The sequence below is a fragment of the Entelurus aequoreus genome, linkage group LG03 (genome assembly GCF_033978785.1).
Source record: "Entelurus aequoreus isolate RoL-2023_Sb linkage group LG03, RoL_Eaeq_v1.1, whole genome shotgun sequence".
Lineage (NCBI taxonomy): Eukaryota > Metazoa > Chordata > Actinopteri > Syngnathiformes > Syngnathidae > Entelurus > Entelurus aequoreus.
The window spans coordinates 32,263,576-32,285,844 of record NC_084733.1 but is presented as its reverse complement, the minus strand read 5'-3'; the positions used below and the strand labels follow the sequence as shown (position 1 = coordinate 32,285,844).

At 40.9% G+C, this 22,269-nt stretch overlaps 1 protein-coding gene across 1 annotated transcript in view; it reads right to left on the bottom strand.

Annotated features, from left to right (window-relative positions):
* Window positions 1–34: 34 nt before the first annotated feature.
* disp2 (dispatched RND transporter family member 2) overlaps window positions 35–22,269 on the bottom strand; it is a 33,774-nt gene continuing 11,539 nt past the window's right edge. The window contains exons 2-10 of the mRNA XM_062041618.1: window positions 20,876–21,020; window positions 15,712–15,968; window positions 15,609–15,638; window positions 15,401–15,524; window positions 8,416–8,531; window positions 8,128–8,231; window positions 4,882–4,979; window positions 4,558–4,716; window positions 35–4,425 (exon numbers count right to left, since the gene is read on the bottom strand). Coding sequence (XP_061897602.1) covers window positions 1,168–4,425; window positions 4,558–4,716; window positions 4,882–4,979; window positions 8,128–8,231; window positions 8,416–8,531; window positions 15,401–15,524; window positions 15,609–15,638; window positions 15,712–15,968; window positions 20,876–21,020 — 4,291 coding nt within the window. The 3' untranslated portion in view covers window positions 35–1,167. The remainder of the gene's footprint in view (window positions 4,426–4,557; window positions 4,717–4,881; window positions 4,980–8,127; window positions 8,232–8,415; window positions 8,532–15,400; window positions 15,525–15,608; window positions 15,639–15,711; window positions 15,969–20,875; window positions 21,021–22,269) is intronic.

Genomic DNA, 22,269 nt, shown 5'->3' with positions numbered 1-22,269 from the left:
TCAAAAGATGCTTTTTTTTTGTTGCAACAAAGTCAGCAGTTAATCTTGTTTTATTACAAAAACATAGGCACATGTTGATCCACACAGAGACCCACACATACTTCTTTTGCATTACACCCATTTTGGTCACAGATACGCGAATGAACGGCATCATTTTTTTTTTTTTACTGAAACATGATTTCAAGTTTTAAAACAAAAAACGTTTCAGACTTCCTCAATGGCCACACAAGACCAAGCACATTATTATCACAAAAAGCAAACTGGACTGACAACACTGTATTTGTAATGTGATTTGCTGGTCCTTTTCTTAAACCCTGAACCTTTTGTTTGTTGTACAACTAAGCACTCTGCTGAAAAAAGACATGGCTATCTTTAAACAGAAGCTCTCTTCTCATACCTTTGCTGTACCAACCAGCCTAATAGTTGACATTTAACATACTTTAACAAACATCTATGATGCTGATTTGTGGTCTTACCCTTCTTTATTGCTTCACCTTATGTTTGTTTTAACCAACAAGTCGAATTGAGGTTAGTCAACCGATGTGGCTTGGGTGGTAGCGCGGCCGTCACCAGCAACTTGAAGGTTCCAGGTTCGATCCCAGCTTCCGCCATCCTAGTCACATCCTTTGTGTCCTTGACACTTCACCCTTGCTCCTGATGGGTTGTGGTTAGCGCCTTACATGGCAGCTCCCACCATCAGTGTGTGAATAGGTGAATGTGGAAATAGTATCAAAGTTTGAGTACCTGGAGGTAGAAAAGTGTTCTACAAGTATAATCCATTTACCATTTTAGTCTATTAAAGGTTGATCCAAGTTACTCTATTATTTCAGTGGGCAATTATAATACAGTTGAGGCCATTCCTACACCCCAAAAAAAAATTTAGGGAGCATTATTTTTTTGCTCCCACTCGAAACTAAAACATGTTCATTTTGCATGTAATTTAACAAGTTAGCTTGAAAAAAAAGAAATGGGAACAAATCACTTTCTATCCTTTGAATTAAATTATAGGTAAAACCATTGCATTACATTGTTACTGAAAAGGACTGTTGTTGCACATTTGTCAATTTCTGAAAGTGCAATGTCCTATTTAAGTGATTGTTGTTTAGTTGTTGCAAGTCCTTGTGTAAAGACATTAAGACAATCAACACACTGTGATCTCTGCTTATATTACAGCATGTCCTCTCGTTGTCCGTCTCTCTTTATCCAAACGTCTGGTAAGTCCGGCTTGCTGTTGGGTAAAATGACAATATCCTCAGTCTGACTGCTGCGGCAAGTCTCGTAAACCGTCTCCCTGAGCGAGAGACGTAATGTGTCTCTTTTGCCATTCAGGTGTCCCGGTTGTAACTGAGCTTCTTCATTCTTTGGCTGAGCGTTGGAAGGCCCTGGTTCAATGTCGCTTAAACACGTTTCATTAGACTCATCCAGAAATTCGCAGGAGCTAACAGACTGAGAGGAGGCCTGAAGGAGTCTCTCTTGTGCGGTTTGCTCATCTGTGCACAGGCATGGCTGGTCAGTGGTTTCAAGAGTGTGGCTTGTTATGGTCTCATTCATGCTAGAAGAGGAGGAGAATGTTTTATTGGTCCAGTGTTGCAGTGTTCTAGAAGAATCTTGGCAAGATTTACACAATCTCTTGCCATGAGTCATGTCATCTTTTGCCGGGCCTACAGATCTTGTTAGGTTCTCTTTGTACGGAGATGAGGTCTGCAGAGCGGCTGGTACTTGACGACCGCAAATCTTCCCACTTTCCCCTGCCAAGGCCCCATCGCTCCCGCAGTACTCAATCTCGTCAGAGAGCACAGAAGGTCTGTTGGACAGCTTGCTGGTGCAGGTGCTGTTCTCAAAGCTGTCACTAAGTCGATAGGCCAAAGGCTGCAGCTCATACTGCTCTGGCTCTCTGGCCCCGCCTCCTGCTACCATCTGATCCCCCGTATTCTGGTTCTGGTATGCGTAACCACCTGCTTTGTTGAAGGTCCTTTTAAATCGAGTTGAGTCGAAAGCACCATTAGTGGACGAGGGGCCTTGTTCTGCCCCGGAGCAGGAAGACATCATCCCACCAGACGGGTCTGACAAACAAGGGAGTGGAATCCTGCCACAGTTCCTCTCAGGGCCAAAGAAGCAACACAGTGACTGGAAAAAGAAAGTGGCAAATCCACATGCTACACATTTAACCAAAAATAGGAAAATCCCCAATTTCCTGAAGAGCAGCACCGTCGAAGGCAACATGATAAGCCCGGTGCAGAAAAAAGCACCAGAAACTATTGCTACAGGACACCCCATCCTTTTTGTGGAATGTGCTACTTTTCCTATTCTATCTGCATGTGGAGCAAAGCAGTAGGAAAAACAGTAGTTGGCCACAAAATCAACAGAGAGCCCGGCTGCTGATGAGATGAAGAGAGCCTCGATGCCACTAAGCTGCCACTCCAGGAGGATCAGCAGTCCGACGGTGACAAACACACTGCCACCCACAGCTACAGTCCCGTACACACTTAATGGAATATTCCAGGTGGTTATGAGAAGCAAAATAAATGTAAGAGACACCGAGGTGCCTGCTACCACTAATGTCTCCGCGCTCAAAGCTTGTTGTAGGTCAAAAAGAGACAGCTGACTGATGAACCAGCCGTTCTCCAGCCCTTGCGGAGCTCCTGATATTTCTTTGTTAAACCACGCCAGGATTTCTCTGTAGAAAACACTTGTTTGGCTGAAATTGAAACTGTGGCGATAGGTGGTTTTGAATGCCAGCACCAGTGCAGCGATGCGGCCATCTGGCTGGAAATACAAGCCGCCCCCTTTGTTCAGATGTCCCTCAGCAGACCTCTCTGCCAACATCCTACTTAGGCAGCTCTCAAAGATGCCAGCAGGGAATGGGAAGGGGATGTCGTTACAGCAATGACGATGTTCATCACGACTCTCTGAGCACCGTCTGAGAGATACCCAGTGTACGAGCTGGTCCACAAGACAGACGTTATCTATCGTCGTGTCTTTGTCCGCAATGGACGACGCTGAGTAAAAGCTTTGGTTTTGCACACGCCCACAAAGGTCCCTCAGCCAAACCTGAGCATCAGGTTGGCTCATTGTAAAGTCTGGGTCTAGAACCAAAGAGCCATTGCTATTCGGGTTAAAGGGATTTCCGTTATCAGTCGGTTTGATGCCCCAAACAAGTGTCAACGTCACGGGCCTATCTTCTCCATTCTTTTGTCTCTCAAACATAAACATGTGACGATATTCGGCATCGTATCTCTCAAATGGGTGGCTGGAGCGGAAAAGCTGAGTGACTGTGTTGTCAAGGGTGGGCAGCTTCATTCCCGGGTCGAAACAGGACATGTACGTGCCACCCGCAGCCAGCACTGCGAACCAGCACACCCAGATGTAGCGGAACTTCACCACTCCACACGGCAGGATTTTGAGGAACACTAAATTAGACGTGTCAGTGAGGCCTCGTTTCAGCTCTCTCAGCTTCTGCCCGAAGGTGAAGAGGCATCTCTTGCGTGAGCTCTCATTCCAGAATCCGACAGGGTTTATGGCGCAACAGGGCTTCCACCCCTGCAGTGGGGCGGATGCAGAGGATGACTCTGTGTAATGCTCACGCAAGATGAAAGCGCACGGCAGCCACACCAGCACCAAGAGAGAGCTGACTAAAGAGGCGGTGCCCAGATAAACAGAAAAGCATCTGATAGCCGTGATGCTGCTGAGATAACCAGAGAAAAAAGCTGCACTGGAGGTCAATCCTGACGCTAGAATCAAATAGCCCATTTCCTGCAAAACCCTGTGCACTCTCTTCTCCAGGGAGGCCGAGTTCTTCTGGGACAGCTGCAGATTCCAGAAGTCGGCAAATATCAAAACCTGATTGGAGCAACTTCCCAGAAGAATAAGCGCTGCCGAAAGGTTAACCAGGGGGAAGAAAGTCAGGCGAAATGCTACTTTGTAGAGGAAATAGGACGTGAAGAGGGAACCTGTGATTGCTAGCACAGATAACACCACCAAGAAGAGGGAGTGGAGATAGAGAGCCATTGTGAAGAGAAGGGAAGTGACTGCGAGGACTGGGAACACTGAGTCTCTTGCGAGATAATACTTGAAGAGTGACTGCTTGAGTCCAAGATCCATGCCAGTAATAGTTGTATTTTTGTATGTGAGATCTCTTCCCTTCAGGCTCCTCATGTAGATCTCCATCATGTGTTCCCCTTTATCCACCGGTAGAAACAGAAGACTATATTTGAGGGTCGGGATCTGATACTCTGTTGTCTGTGGGCCCAGGAAGTCTTTATCAACCAGGAAATGTAGAATTTGGAAAACTATGCTGGACTGCTTGCAGTGAGATGGGACAAAAGAACAGCTACCATACTTGGGTTCTTGAAAACATGTCTCCACAAGGTGTCCTTCATGGTAGTAAGGAGCACACCTTCGAAGAAGATTAAGAGCCTCCGAGACCTGAGGTGAGGAAAATAAAAACCTTAAAAGGTTTTCCTAAAATCAGCTTTCCAACATATCAGACAATATTGTTTGTATAGGGAACTCAAGATCCTTTAAGTACTGGTTTGTGTGTTTGTTTGGAACATCTACCTGGTGTGAGGTTAGGCTTAGACAGCAGGAGGCATTAGTTAGGACGGCTAAGTAATTTCCCAGAGACCAGCTGGGACAGCAGCCACTCCTGGATGCCGCTTCAGCCTCGGCTCTCACATGTTGCTGGCACACATCCTGGAACTGAGCCTGGGAGCGTATCTGCGACACAGGAGCGAAATGCTTTTGTACACATTCCCAAACAAATTAGCCAATTACATTGGAGTCAACGTTTCAACACAGAATGATGGCTGAGGAGTTGAAGAAGCAAGCAGATGGGCGAGGGCTAAAGGTGTCGTGGAAGCACCAGTTTAGATCAGAGCGTACCCTGGATTGTTCCATCTCGCACATGGCGTGGATAGCCTTCAGGCTCCAGAGACTGGCTGAGTTTTCTGAGCGAAACACCAGCTGGGCGAAACGCTGGCCTGTGCGGAGGAGACAGATGGACTCAACATAGAATATGGCCACCTGTGATTATCCTTTCTTCTAGCACAGTGGTTCTCAACCTTTTTTCAGTGATGTACCCCCTGTGAACATTTTTTTAATTGAAGTACCCCCTAATCAGAGCAAAGCATTTTTGGTTGAAAAAAATAGATAAAGAAGTAAAATACAGCACTATGTCATCAGTTTCTGATTCATTAAATTGTATAACAGTGCAAAATATTGCTCATTTGTTGTGGTCTTTCTTGAACTATTTGGAAAAAAAAGATATACAAATAACTAAGAACTTGTTGAAAAATAAACAAGTGATTCAATTATAAAAAAAGATTTCTACATATAGAAGTAATCATCAACTTAAAGTGCCCTCTTTGGGGATTGTAATAGAGATCCATCTGGATTTGTGAACTTAATTCTAAACATTTCTTCACAAAAAAAGAAATCTTTAACATCAATATTTATGGAACATGTCCACAAAAAATCTATCTGTCAACACTGAATATTGCATTGTTGCATTTCTTTTCACAGTGCTTTTTGACAGACATTTAAAAAAAATCTCACGTACCCCTTGGCATACCTTCGAGTTCCCCCAGGGGTACGCGTACCCCCTTTTGAGAACCACTGTTCTAGCATATAAAACAACTTGTTAATTTACTGAATTCAGTCTCAGTTTATGGTTCAGAGAAGAACAATGTAATGTCAGCTATGGAAGTTTGTGATACAGCCGCATTATTCAGGATTTTGATGTTCTTTTACATGATTGTTAACAAACATTAAAAGTCCTTAAAATAATTTTGTGAAAAGTAAGGCCTTAAATGGCATTAAATTCGATGTCCAGAGGCATTAAAAACATTTAATGCTGTGAAATCACACATGCTATTAGCTACACGCAAGTTGGCGAATAAAAAGGCAGGCAGCCGACAACGGTGCCAATTTCTTTAGCGTGACCAACAAAGCAACTTCTGCTGCCGCCACGGTGCCATCACAACTGGCTGCAGCTGTTACTGCCAATACAGAAAAATAAATAAATACATATACATTCTCAGCTTCAACAGTCTTGTGAGCCAATTCTAATTCTCTAGTCTTAATGTACAGTAAACTTTTCAACTATTTAAGATTATCAATGTCATATTTTTACAATTTTATCTACACAGACAGTTTTGACTATGTATAATAATTATCTGCAGTAGAACATGGCATTAAATTTGTTGCAATAAAAGGGCATTAAAAAGCATCATTAGTTTTGCTGATACCTGCCGAAACCCTGAAAATGCGTGACATTTTCGGGAGCTTTTTAAGAGAGTTGCAGCAAAAGTTGCAATTTTTTGAGGCCTTTACTTAAAAAAAAAAAAGTTGAATCAACTTTTAATTTGATAAATTTGTAATCAATGTTTAAAGCAGGGGTGTCAAACGTACGGCCCGAGGGCCGGATCAGGCCCGCGGACAGGTTTTATCCGGCCCGCGGGATGAGTTTGCTAAGTATAAAAATGAGCCGAAATTTTTGAATGAAAAAAACTGCTTTTCTAAATGTGTACCACTAGATGTCGCAATAGCAATTATTTGTAAATTTGTAGATGATGCTACATATGTACGAAAAAAAATAAACCACATGATGTTAGTACATCATTGGAGGAAAATGAGCAAACTACATGAAAAACATCCTGTAATTGGATTTTGATACTATTTTTTTTTATCTTCATAGATTGCAAATTAACACCAATGAGTTGACTGATGAACATTATCACATAATTTATTCAGAAAGTATAAATAACGACAAATAAAGATAGAATACTATTAACCGCAACATGTAAGTGTAAAAAAAACAACAACAACATTATGATTTGCACATTTTCAGAATGTGCTTGTTCTATTTTTAAACAAGAAAACAATCTGAAGTTGTCTTTATTTTTAAGTTATCGTGCCGTGATTTTACCATTCCGGCCCACTTGGGAGTAGATTTTTCTCCATGTGGCCCCAGATCTAAAATGAGTTTGACACCCCTGGTTTAAAGTGTTCAGTGTAACTTTAACATTGAAAAACAAAGCTGTTTGTTTTTACAAAGTTTTTACAAACTTTGTAAAAACAAATATTGTATTGATGTTTTACTCGTTTTATATCACACGTACTTAAAGTAGATACTAGACGGCAAAACACCAGCAGAGGTCTTAATCGTCTCCAAGTTGCAGACATTCTCTGTGTTTGTATTCCACCGGAAAAGTGTTTTGTCCATTTTAAACATTAATTTATGTTCCAAAGCATTTACCCCCACACATTAGATAGTTTGTCAATTGTTGAGCTTGATCAATAGCAGTCACCTTTTTATTTTTCAGTCGATGAGAGATTGTCACACTTTAACAAACTTAGTCATGTAAATGCAGCGTCTTTGCTAAGTCAGCATTGCAAATCAAAACCTGTTCTTAATTGTCTTACCCTGGATAAATACAAGTAAAATAAACGTATACATACAAGTAAACTAAGATGGACATATTTATATACACTCAAAGTTCGATATAACGCAGTCGTTGGGGCCCATAAAATACTGTGGCGTTATTCCCGGGGTTGCGTTATATAGTAATCCTTATTTTCTACCCTTTTCTTTAAAAAAAAAAACACATTTATTTATTTATATGGGACCAAATTATATCAAACTTTGAGTGTACTACATTACCCAGAAGGCTTAGGGTGTAGATATGAAGAAGAAGAATGTCTGAGGTACGTGGGAGGATGACACTTGTGTCGGGCAATAAATATTTGATATATTGCTGCTGCTTACACAAGAAAGGAACAAAAGTTGATGTGTAAGCGACGCTCACAGTAAGAGACACATTTGTTTGGCAAAATTAATGCTGATTGGCCAAAATGTGCTGGGAAGTTGTGGGCTTTGGACGAAGTTGCATTCAATTTTTGTGAATTGGCCCTCTTTTGGGCTGCATAATTTTGCTTAACACTGGCTTTAAAACAGGAGTCCAGAATATTTTGAAAAGGACTATTTTACGTAGAATTTTAGAAATAATATAGTGTAGTGTTTAATGCACTATCTTGGTAATTTCCCCTCATAATTGATCGAGCAAATGGAGTCCCCTCGTTGTAGTTATGTTCAGTGATGTGTGTGACGCATTATATAAGACTGATTACCTGGAGCGTCGCACAGGAAGGACTCTGAAGTCGAGTCTCTGGCTAACATCCTCTTTAATCGAAGTCCTGAGGTGTTGTGGTTGTCCTCTGCATTGGGAGCACTGCTGCAAGAACCACAGAGAAAACTGTGTTTGTTAGGTACTTGTGTACTGTGTCAAAGCGAATATGTGAAAAAAAAGTTGTTAAAAAAGCAGAGCTAGTGATGACCTCAGACTTTTTTTAAAAGTACTGCAGGGGTTTATGATGCGCTTGTTTTGTGTTGGGAGCGAGCCTTCCGCCCGAACTGACCTTTTACTGAGCTGCTCTGGCAACAGACCTAACACTTTCCCCGGGCCAGTGTTCTCCTGCAGTCTGGACAAGCTGGACTGCCGAACGGCGATGTGTGTCCCTCGTGGCTCAAAGCCCTGAGGAGATAAAGCACACATTGACACAAATCAAAACGTACGACTATGCAGATGCTCGTGCCTTATATATCAGGATTGGTATTTTCTCATGGACTTCAAAAGCAGTCCAATTATGATTATTTTCTAGCTCGTACTGGAATAATGAAATAGTATCTTGGAGGAGCACCTTTAATTTAGTTTTAAATAATGGAATTAATCAAGATGAAAATGCATGTAATCTGATCTAATTTAGTACATCTTGATTAATTGATGATGATACTAAAGTCATGATAGGAATATTAATTAACATTGGGCCTAACATCGTGAGGGAGAGTCCTATTTTATATTCAGGTTATCCACCTAAGCAGAGAATTCAATTCTAAAAACGTTATTTGTCCCCGGTGGGCAATTAAGAGGCACACAGAGCAGTAAATGAGCAACAATTTCAAGTTAAACACTAAATTGTAGTTAAATAAAAACATACACACACATACAGAGCTATGTGCAAGTAGGCAGATATTACAAACCCCGTTTCCATATAAGTTGGGAAATTGTGTTAGATGTGAATATAAACGGAATACAATGATTTGCAAATCATTTTCAACCCATATTCAGTTGAATATGCTACAAAGACAACATATTTGATGTTCAAACTGATAAACATTTTTTTTTTTTTGCAAATAATCATTAACTTTAGAATTTGATGCCAGCAACACGTGACAAAGAAGTTGGGAAAGGTGGCAATAAATACTGATAAAGTTGGGGAATGCTCATCAAACACTTATTTGGAACATCCCACAGGTGAACAGGCAAATTGGGAACAGGTGGGTGCCATGATTGGGTATAAAAGTAGATTCACAAACAAGGATGGGGCGAGGGTCACCTCTTTGTCAACAAATGCGTGAGCAAATTGTTGAACAGTTTAAGAAAAACCTTTCTCAACCAGCTTATTGCAAGGAATTTAGGGATTTCACCATCTACGGTCCGTAATATCATCAAAGGGTTCAGAGAATCTGGAGAAATCACTGCACGTAAGCAGCTAAGCCCGTGACCTTCGATCCCTCAGGCTGTACAGCATCAACAAGCGACATCAGTGTGTAAAGGATATCACCACATGGGCTCAGGAGCACTTCAGAAACCCACTGTCAGTAACTACAGTTGGTCGCTACATCTGTAAGTGCAAGTTAAAACTCTCCTATGCAAGGCGAAAACCGTTTATCAACAACACCCAGAAACCCTATGGGCTTCGCTGGTCCTGAGCACATCTAAGATGGACTGATACAAAGTGGAAAAGTGTTCTGTGGTCTGACGAGTCCACATTTCAAATTGTTTTTGGAAACTGTGGACGTCGTGTCCTCCGGACCAAAGAGGAAAAGAACCGTCCGGATTGTTATAGGCGCAAAGTTGAAAAGCCAGCATCTGTGATGGTATGGGGGTGTATTAGTGCCCAAGACATGGGTAACTTACGCATCTGTTAAGGCGCCATTAATGCTGAAAGGTACATACAGGTTTTGGAGCAACATATGTTGCCATCCAAGCAACGTTACCATGGACGCCCCTGCTTATTTCAGCAAGACAATGCTAAGCCACGTGTTACATCAACGTGGCTTCATAGTAAAAGAGTGCGGGTACTAGACTGGCCTGCCTGTAGTCCAGACCTGTCTCCCATTGGAAATGTGTGGCGCATTATGAAGCCTAAAATACCACAACGGAGACCCCCGGACTGTTGAACAACTTAAGCTGTACATCAAGCAAGAATGGGAAAGAATTCCACCTGAGAAGCTTAAAAAATGTGTCTCCTCAGTTCCCAAACGTTTACTGAATGTTGTTAAAAGGAAAGGCCATGTAACACAGTGGTGAACATGCCCTTTCCGAACTACTTTGGCACGTGTTGCAGCCATGAAATTCTAAGTTAATTATTATTTGCAAAAAAAATATAAAGTTTATGAGTTTGAACATCAAATATCTTGTCTTTGTAGTGCATTCAATTGAATATGGGTTAAAAAGTATTTGCAAATCATTGTATTCCGTTTATATTTACATCTAACATAATTTCCCAACTCATATGGAAACGGGGTTTGTAGCTAAGAAGTGATTGTGGTGCATGGCACATACTAGGATGGCAGATTAAAAATATACTAGAGCTGTATAAATGGTATACTGAAAGAATAAATAATAAAGTGTCTGCAGTGCATGAAGTCCACTGTTAGCATAATAAAAAAGTCTTAAGGGGTTAGTTAGGAGCAGGCGGGTGGGGGTTTAGGGGATCAAGAGTTCAGGAGCTGAGCAGCCAGGGGGACAAAGGTTGTTGTTCTTCTTCTCTGTGTCCTGCAGAGGGACCACAAAGCCCACGTTCTGAGGGGAGCCTCTTAAACGCTGGAAAGAGGGCGTGTGGGGGGTCCTGCCTGATCCGACTTGCTAACTTGAGTGTCTGCTGCTCCTAGATGGTAGACCGAGTCCTCACAGGAAGTCCAATGATTTTAGAACAGACTTTGACCGTGTTCTGCAGGCAGTTTCTGTTCTGGAGGCTGGTGGACAGGTTATGGAGAATGTAATGATGCTCTCGATGGAGGAGTCGTAGAAAGTCAGGAGGATGTTCTTGCTGACTTCAAAGAAATTGAGCTTCCGAAGAAGGTATTTTCATTGCTGACATTTCTTGACAATATCCTCTGTGTTGAAGGAGAATTTTAGCTGGTTGTCAAAAATGGTACCCAGGTATTTGTACTCCTTGACTACTTCAAAAGGCTTCCCGTGTTTTATGGTGTTTTTTGCTGCAGATTTTTCCATCTGCTTGTTGGAGAAGGTTATCACCATGTCTTCGGTCTTGTTCACGTTCAGTTCCAAACAGGAGCTGTCACACCACTCCGGAAGAGCTGGTCCGTGGTGATGAGAAGGGCTTGATATCATCCGTGTACTTTACCAGATGACAATTAAGTAGTGTGGTTCTGCAGTCATGGGTGTAGAGGATGAAGAGCAGAGGTGAGGGGAGCTGGTTGAGATGTGTTAGAGGTCGGAGAAAGTGGTGTTGACCAGAACTCTCTGGATCTGTTGGTCAAAATGTCCGTCATCCACAGGTTTAGCTGGTCATCCAGATGAAAGAGGGGCTGAGAGTTTGTCAGCCAGGATGTGTGGCTGCAGGGTGTAGAACGCAGAGGAGAAGTCCGCTAACAAAAGTCTGGCTGAGGTGCTCCAGGTGTTTGTGGACAGTGTCTAATATGAATGTTTTTGCATCATCAACGCCTCTGCCTGCGCGATAGGCTTTACAAACAATATACTTTAGTGCAGTGGTTCTCAAACTGTTTTCACTAAGTACCACCTCAGACAATACTTGGCTCTCCAAGTACCACCACAATGACCAACATTAACACAGTAGCGTAGTAGACCTAAGTATTTATTAAAACCAAGGCAGATGTATATTGAAAAGTTTTGGCCACAGTAACATTACACACAGCTTGAACAGTAACACTAGGAAAATAAAACACTGTTCTTTAATCAAGTGATTCTTTGGCGTATCACTAGATGAAGTACCACAGTTTGACAATCACTGCTTTAGTGTATAAACGTGCTATTATAATAATAAAATAATGGATTAGAGTTATATAGCGCTTTTCTAGACACGCAAAGCGCTTTGCATTGAGAACTGAGAACCCATCATTTAGTCTACCCTCTGGGGTAGACTGACGGAAACAGTGTATTCAAAGCTTCTATGGTACAACTGGCACCACAACACTTTGGAATTAGTATAAAGCTGACATATTCCCGGTTACAGTATCAAATGTACCTATTTGTCGTGTAACTAAGAGTCCAGCCTAAAATTAGGTAGAAAATGTTCCTTAAATTGCAGTTTGAATCTAGTCGTCCAGTGAGAACAGGCATACAGTGCAAGACTTCAGCTCAGTGAGCTTCTTTGGATTCCCAGGAACTCCAATTAGTCCTGTGGTGGCGTAATTCTAGTAAAACGTGCAGACCTCTGCCTAGTCCTATCTCCCAATAGTAAATAATCCATGACAGTAACTCTGATCCCAATCAAGTTTCAATGTTTTGAGACAATTGTTTTTTTAAAAACATTAAATTAACTTGTGATTTTATGAAAGTTATTTTAAGTGTTCCCTGGAACCTCAACACCAAAGTACAGAATTAAAAGAAGACACTGGATGGCAGTAAAAGCACATACTCCGAGTTTATTGTCAAAGGACTATACGAGGGGTATCAAACTCATTTTAGCTCAGGGGCCTCATGGAGGAAAATCTGTGCACACGTGGGGCAGACTATTAAAATTATTGCTTTAAAACTAAAAAATAAAGACAACTTCAGCTTGTTTTCTTTGTCTTATTTTGGCCAAAAATAGAACAAACACATTCTGAAAATATTACAATAAAAATATAGAAAAAACTACGGTAAAGTTTAGATCCATGAAGGAAAGAAGAAAGTGAATGAATGTTTATAACTGAATACATTTACATATGCATAAAAATGTGTTTTCTTTTGTATTATTTTTTTTAATGAATTAAGTAACGTTGATGACAACCTTTTCCCAAAACACAATATAGAATGTGAGATATAACAGGATAATGCATACATTTATCATTTGTTTTCAAAACGGTTACAAAAAAGTGGGACCCCATAAATTTACTGTGGGACCCCATTTTTATGACTTGATGGGGTCCCTGGGACTCCATTTAGAAAATTCCTAGCGCCAACACTAATGGATTATTGGTGCGTGCAAAACAGCAGCAGGCGGCTGTGGCTTGGGGGCCGGTTCTAATACTAATCAAATATCATCCCGGGGGCCATAGATAATTCATTCGTGGGTCGAATGTGGCCCGCGGGCCTTGACTTTGACACCACTGGACTATACTATTATGATTATTGATATCTAATAATAGTAATATTTAGTTATAATTACAAAAAGAAAACCCAGCAAAGACTTCCTTATTGTCCGCTGTCTGCTCTGTCGTCCACAAGTTGCAGGCATTCTCCGTGTGTGTTTATTGCTTAAAAAACTATTCATTTATAGTCAAACACATTTTACCCCGCATGCTTAGAGCATTTGTGAACTGTTGAAAGTGATCTATAGCGCTCATTTTGATGGCGAGAGACGGTAAATGAGAGATGGTGTGAGATTATCATCACACTTCAACCAGATGTAGGTCTGTGCTACCCGGGAAGACGACAATTGTGCCGCTCGACCAATAAAGAGTTGATATGTTGTCACACGTTGCTCTTCCTCTGCTTCGTATACACAAGAAACAAACAGTGGACTTGCATGTTTGAGCGCCGCTCAGAGACGAACTGGATTTGCAAAAATTACGCTAATTGGCCAAAATACACTATATTGCCAAAAGTATTTGGCCACCCATCCAAATGATCAGAATCAGGGGTCCTAATCACTTGGCCCGGCCACAGGTGTATAAAATCAAGCACTTAGGCATGGAGACTGTTCTTACAAACATTTGTGAAAGAATGGGCTGCTCTCAGGAGCTCAGTGATTTCCAGCGTGGAACTGTCATAGGATGCCACCTGTGCAACAAATCCAGTCGTGAAATTTCCTCGCTCCTAAATATTCCAAAGTCAACTGTCGGCTTTATTATAAGAAAATGGAAGAGTTTGGGAACAACAGCAACTCAGCCACCAAGTGGTAGGCCACGTAAACTGACAGAGAGGGGTCAGTGGATGCTGAAGCGCATAGTGCAAAGAGGTCACTGACTTTCTGCACAGTCAGTTGCTACAGAGCTCCAAACTTCATGTGACCTTCCAATTAGCCCACGTACAGTACGCAGAGAACTTCATGGAATGGGTTTCCATGGCCTAGCAGCTGCATCTAAGCCATACATCACCAAGTCCAATGCAAAGCGTCGGTTGCAGTGGTGTAAAACACGTCGCCACTGGACTCTAGAGCAGTGGAGACGTGTTCTCTGGAGTGATGAATCATGCTTTTCAATCTGGCAATCTGATGGACGAATCTGGGTGTGGAGGTTGCCAGGAGAACGGTACATTTCGGACTGCATTGTGCCGACTGTGAAATTTGGTGGAAGACGAATTATGGTGTGGGGTTGTTTTTCAGGAGTTGAGCTTGGCCCCTTAGTTCCAGTGAAATTAACTTTGAATGCTCCAGGATACCAAAACAATTTGGACAATTCCATGCTCCCAAACTCACGGGAACAGTTTGGAGCGGGCCCCTTCGTCCTCCAACATGACTGTGCACCAGTGCACAAAGCAAGGTCCATAAAGACATGGATGACAGAGTCTGGTGTGGATGAACTTGACTGGCCTGCACAGAGTCCTGACCTGAACCCGATAGAACACCTTTGGGATGAATTAGAACAGAGACTGAGAGCCATCAGTGTGTGACCTCACCAATGCGCTATTGGAAGATTGGTCAAAAATTCCTATAAACACACTCCGCAACCTTGTGGACAGCCTTCCCAAAAGAGTTGAAGCTGTAATAGCTGCAAAAAAGGTGGAGGAACATCATATTGAACCCTATGGGTTAGGAATGGGATGGCACTTCAAGTTAATTTGTGAGTCAAGGCAGGTGGCCAAATACTTTTGGCAATATAGTGTATGTGGGGAAGTTGTGGACATTGGACATGTTTGCAAGGCCACACATTCTGGTATGTAATTAGCGGAGAGTGGTTGAATTTGCGTGAATTGGCAACGTCTCGAATCCTGCAGGGATTGACTACTGAACATGCCAACAAAATAAAAGAGTATACGCTGGAAAAGGATGTGCGGAATCCTACCTCTACACTTTAGTTCAAAAGGTGAGTACACATTTTATAGCTTTAACTATGTACTAACTAACTGGACTTCTTTTTACACTTGCATGGCAGTTAACAAGCACTAACTCTCTACTCCCTGATACTCTACCACGACACCAGAAGTCTTACCAACAGAGGCTCAGAGAAGTCCGGTAGTGGACCTATGAAGAGGCCAGCCAGAGAACATCCGAGGACCAGTAAGGCACATCCTACAAGAACCTCTAGTGGGTAGTCCACCAGCACCTGGGAATAACTGTCAAGAAGATGAACACCACCAAAGGAGAAGCTGTCAGGAGACGCAGGGTAAGTGTTTGTTTTTGACACTGTCCGTCCTCACCTTCTCACCAAGCAGTAGAGTCCTCCATCTCTGTCGGTAACAACACACACACAATGCTATAATAATAATGTCTAATTATAAACATGCATGTCAGGAAACGCACCCCACTGTCACCACGTGTCGCTGCGTCCGTTTCTGCACGTCGCCTTCGCTCGACCCGTGCAGCCAGTGACATCTGGCCGCACCGTGCTGGCGAATCGTTTGACGGGCTGAACCACAGCTGTGTCCCACATTGACCCGCCCGCCCGGCTCTGCATCGGAGCTTACGGTGCTGTTCGGTTCTCGCCGTGTGTTTGGGTCAAGAGCATGGTAAGGGTTGCAGTGCAGACATTTTTGGAGTTGTGCTGGTCCCCGGGGGACCTGAAAAAGGGGTTAAAAACACAAAAGGAAGAGAAATAATTTAAAATGACTTGCAATATTTAGTACATAACCTGATAAAGTCAATTCTAAGAGCTGTTAGAGTGGTTTTAATTCTGGGCCTGCAACACATTTCTCATATGAAAATGGATCTTTAGAAAAAAAATCTTTTTGACCAGATGGGCCAGACGCAATTCCCCTCAATTTATAAGTTCGGTTGACTTAAAATTTCTCTCAGAAGTTTAAAAGGAGAAATATAATCTTATAGAAAAATGTAATTTAAAACATTCGTATGCACGTACAACACTTAAGACCTTCAGTATATCAGTATGTGGAATTCAATTATGGAATGGAATAACCAAAGAAATCAAACAATGTACTAATATGATCCACTTCAAGAAACTGTTCAAATTTAAAGTGTTTACAAAGTACAAAGAAGAACTATGATAAACATTCTGAATTTATCTCACCATATGAAATTAAATTTACTTCATTAATTATTATGTATTTATTTATTTATTTGTTATGTTATTAGTTATGGAGTATATTGTGAATAAATTGAGAACAGGAAGTGAACAAACATTTTTAGGATTTAATAAGCTCTGCTTTTTCCTACTCCTTTTCGAACATGTTGAATAGACAAAACTGAAAATTGTGATGTATCATGTTGTATGCATGCATGTTTGAAATAAACTCAAACTCAAAGTCAACATTGTCCTCTACGCTCATTGACACAGTGCTTCTAATATTTGCCTCAAAGGGGAACTGCCCTTTTGTGGGAATGTTGCCTATTGTTCACAATCATTATGAAAGACATGACCACAGATGGATTTTTAAAAAAAAGTATTCGAAATATTAAATAATCGTAAATAAAAGTCTGCTTACAGCAGAGCCAATGGGAGGTTCTCTATTCTGCCCATAAAATCCGATATATAACAATTCAAAAACGAGCAACAATACTCAATTTTCATTTCGTGACTTGAATATTAACCAAGTATTAGTATTAACGCACACAAACTATTTATAGCGGCGCTGTGATCACAAGCTTGTGTACAAATTCGACGTGATCGACTGGCGAGGCGTTTCCTCGCTTCCTTGCTCCCTGGAAGTTCATTGTAGATCATAAATCATGCATCTCACCTGGACAGAAGAAGTGTGAGTAGGTATTCTGACAAGTTGGTACAGTTTGACAGCCATTTAGGACCTGAAAATGGCGGAAAAACCCCCACAAAAAGATGCTTGATACCCCCCGCCCCGTTTCTTTGCGAGGGTTATGAGACATTATTCATCTAAATGGGAATATATGACCATCCCAGCAGTCAGCATCCTAATGACAGCAGACATTGTACAGTAAGTGATGTTTTATTATGTTTGTTGGCTCTCATGAAGTCTGCAGTGAATAATCAGTAAAGAAGGAAAAAAAAAGAAAAAAAAAGTTGTGATGCGTTTTGAAACTAATGCGCCATGTATATGCTTAAAAAGATCAAAATAATATTAAACGTCATTATAAATGTGCTCGTTAATACATTACATATGTACTTACATCATGTATATAAAACCTTAATGGAGGTGTTTGGATGTTTTTTAAGGGCTTCACTTTACTTTACTACAGAATTGCACGGCTCCCATAGGCTCCATTTTAAGCGGACTTTTGATCGCATTTATTTAATATATTTAGAATGCATTAAAAAAAATTACATCCATCGTCATGTCTTTCATAATGATTGTAAACGATCAAAATTCAACAAAGTTCCCCTTTAAGTAGCCACATTGCATTTTTGTTACAATAATAACAATAATCATGTTCAATTCTAGCACCTCTCTGGCAGTGTAAATCAAAACTGAGCATTATTTCAAATTAGGAATGGACACCTTTTAAATTTGAATTGATGCGGTACCAATTCCCAGTACCTGGGAATCGATTTTCATTCCTACCTGTGTGTTCAGGTGTTAATAAATGTTAATTTGTTTAACAATAAATATGTTTTTTTAATTTAACTTTTTACAGTGACAGATTTTAATAACTGCACTGTCAGGTTGTTACATCTTGTTTTTTTTACACTTCTGAGTCTCATTTGCAAGTATTATATAGAAGACTTTGCATGCAGTTGCAATTGAAAAGACGTTAGGGCCTGGGGCCCATTGTTGGGCCGCAAGCGCCCCCTAGAAGGCAGGCAAAAATATCTTGTTTCCCTTCTGTGGTCTGTGTGGGCCGCAGCAGTACTCAGTTGGAATACACTTTTCCATCTCTCGTGGCAGTAATGACAATACCAAACAAAAAAAGACGTCTGTAGCTTAAGTCCTAGAGAAGATTCTTTAGAGCAAAAATTATGATTAAAGTGTTGAAGCTGTATTTTCAATTACACTTACATTTTATTGATAATTTAGTTAAAATATAAATTTTTAATTAAGTTAAATGATAAATGGGTTATACTTGTATAGCGCTTTTCTACCTTCAAGGTACTCAAAGCACTTTGACAGTATTTCCACATTCACCCATTCACACACACATTCACACACTGATGGCGGGAGCTGCCATGCAAGGCGCTAACCAGCAGCCATCAGGAGCAAGGGTGAAGTGTCTTGCCCAAGGACACAACGGACGTGACTAGGATGGTAGAAGGTGGGGATTGAACCCCAGTAACCAGCAACCCTCCGATTGCTGGCACGGCCACTCTACCAACTTCGCCACGCCGCCCCTTGTTGATTTATTGTATCACAACCTAATTGTATGTAAATGTATTTTTTATCAGGTTTTTATGAGTCCCTTCTTATGCAGTATATATGATTAGTACATATTTGTCTAATCAGCCTGACCTAAGCCTAAGGTTTGTGTGTTAAATAAATCATGATCTTTGTGATGAACACATGGTTTAATATCATTTCAAAAAACAAGATTAAAATGACTAATTCAGCGTTTATATTTGAGTGGGCCTCTACGTAGTGGAAAAGTTGGGCCCCGAGGTCAAAAAGGTTATAACTCCCTGATCGAGGGTGTGTTGCTGAGTTAGGAAGTAGTCTTTGCCATTAATCTGAATCTAGTCTTTTGTTGCGCTCTACTATGTGTTTACATTGTAAGTATTGTACTATTTACACACCAGCTGTGTTTGATTGTAACGTGCACCTTAGTTGTAGTTTTCATTGCCAAATTTGGATGTGTTGAAATCGCCATGTAAAATCGCTAATGCTAATCAGCAGCATGCCTATAGCAAATCCAATGTAAATTAGCTAGCACATTTTGAAAAGTGGAGCCTTACTGTACTGAATGTTTTCTATCAGGCACACTTGCTTTGTTTGCCTAGAAAATTGCAACATTACCTAAAGGCCGACTGAGTCTGCTCTGAGTTCTGCTTGAGTGCTTGTTTGCACGCCAAGTGTTTGAGCTGGCCGAGTCTGCAACTGGCCATAACATCACGTCCAACAAGGGTATCAAAATGTGGCACTGCTTGATTTTACGTGCGTTTCTAGCTGACAGTACTAACAGAATCCGGTGGGTGTCTATAAAAGTAAGGAATACGGTACCCATGATCCCTATATCTTCTGTATTGAATGAAATTAAATGACGTAGCGCGGTTGGGAGAGTGGCCGTGCCAGCAACCTGAGGGTTCCTGGTTCGATCCCCACCTCCTACCAACCTCGTTGTGTCCTTGAGCAAGACACTTCACCCTTGCTCCTGATGGGTCGTGGTTAGGGCCTTGCATGGCAGCTCCCGCCATCAGTGTGTGAATGTGTGTGTGAATGTGGAAATAGTGTCAAAGCGTTTTGAGTACCTTGAAGGTGTAAAAGCGCTATACAAGCATAACCCATTTACCATTTACCATAGGTGAAACTCCAAAAAATTTAATATTGTGCATAAGTTCATTCATGTCAGGAATTAAACTTCAAATGTGAAACTAATATGTGATATAAAGTCATGTCATGCAAAGTGAGATATGTCAAGCCTTTATTTCTTATAATGTTGATGATCATGGCTAACAGTTTTTGAAAACCTAACATTTTCCGAGATTTTCCATTTCCGATAATGGCTTTTTGCCGATATCCGATATTCCGATATTGTCCAACTCTTAATTACCGATACCGATATCAACCGATACCGATATCAACCGTCCTGGAATTAACACATTATTATGCCTAATTTGGACAACGAGATATGGTGAAGATAAGGTCCTTTTTTAAAAAAATGATAAAATAAGATAAATAAATTAAAAACATTTTTTGTTGAATAAAAAAGAAAGTAAAACAATATAAAAACAGTTACATAGAAACTAGTAATTAATGAAAATGAGTAAAATTAACTGTTAAAGGTTAGTTCTATTAGTGGACCAGCAGCACGCACAATCATGTGTGCTTACGGACTGTATCCCTTGCAGACTGTATTGATATATATTGATATATAATGTAGGTACCAGAATATTAATAACAGAAAGAAACAACCCTTTTGTGTGAATGAGTGTAAATGGGGGAGGGAGGTTTTTTGGGTCGGTGTACTAATTGTAAGTGTATCTTGTGTTTTTTAAGTTGATTTAATTAAAAAAAAAACAAAAAAAACGATACCGATAATAAAAAAAACAATTCCGATAATTTGCGATATTACATTTTAAAGCATTTATTGGCCGATAATATCGGCAGGCCGATATTATCGGACATCTCTAGCCATAATCGTTAATGTAATATCAAAAGAAAGCTTGAAATATCTTAAGTTGCATGTTATGAGATATGTCATATTTTAATTTCACCTTGAAAATCTAATTGCTGGAATAAACAAACCTTTGCGCGATATTCACCTTTGTTTTAGTTTCACCTGCATTGTATATGTGGTCAGTCTACTTCACCAATTTCGGGGCCTTTGTGTTGCATCCTGCATGTCTGTGATGTTTGTATTGTGAAAGCCAGTGATGGCGTTCACATACTTGGTGATATAGCTGACTGGAGGAAGAGGGTCCGCCAAGGCTGCTGCAGCTGTCACATAGTTCCCGCTCAGCTTGGAAAGCGCTCGAATGGGCCTGGCCAGGATACACGCCGTCGGGGGGGCACAGCGACACCGCCGGGATCCCACTGAGGAAGACAGACAAAAGGGAGGAATATAGCGCTTTACTTTTTCCTCATTTTTGTTCTCTTACTGTATTATTGCAAAATTGAAATTATACACACAATACGAACTTTATTTATTTATTTATTTTTTAATGTTTGCAAGTTCTGTAAAAATTAAAAAATGTTTTAGAAAATCCTCACCAATTCCGTCTCGTTAAACATCTACGGAGAGATGGGAAAAAAATTGCTTCCTAGCCAACTAGATGGAGTTTAGGAGGAAGGTGCGAAACTGCCCAAAGGTAGGATTGTCAAGCTCGTGGCATCATATTCTAAAATACTTTATTTTAATTAAAACTGCAGTTTTTGGGGAATTTTACCCATCATTTACAATCCTTATGTCAGATAAAAAAACACGTGTCTTTCTCTCTTCTGTGCGCTCTATATAGTGAAAAACTGCTAGCAGGTAATGAGGACTCTGTAACATCGTGGTCGCATGGTTATGCGCGGGTCGTTTTCCCGAGATGCAGCAGGAACTCTGGAGGCAAAGTGCAGGTGAGACAATGATTTATTCGCATAAATCATACAGGATACAAAGTAAATAAAACTAGAGTGCCGATCGCACGAAGCTTAGCATAAGGAATTTAAAAAGTAGAAGACGTAACTTGTTGCATAGAAGCAAATAAGACAGCCAGCCAGTGTGTGGCCAGAGACAGGAATATGTAGCTATCTGATTAGTGCCCAGGAGCAGGTGAGCGAACACTAATCAGAGGCAGGTGAAACTAATCAGCACCCATGGAAACCAAAACACAAACCCAGGGGTGCTGAAAACAGAACTGAGACAGTCAAACTAACAGAACAAAACATGATCCGGGCAACGGATCATAACAGACTCATCTATTCCGTCTATAAAGTACTCTTAAAAAAACCATCCAAAAAATGTTTTATATACAAGCTGTAGGTGTGTGTGTAACGTAGTCACAGGCACATTCATCATAACGTAATAGTATTTTGCTCATTTTAAACATAACTGGAACTTCTTTCCTGGGTGCATTGATTTCACAGAGTGCATAGCAATGAACGCTACTTCCATCTACAACAGCAGCAGCAGCATCGAGAGCGTGTTCTATGTTTGCTACCATTAATCATGGCAGACATCATAAGAGCCAACGACGAACGCCTACTTTAAGATAGTTATATTTTTTAGCCTGAATATACTCAGGATGAGCTGCAAAGTTTTAGAAGCTTGGTGCGAAGCCGATCCAGCTCTCGTAAA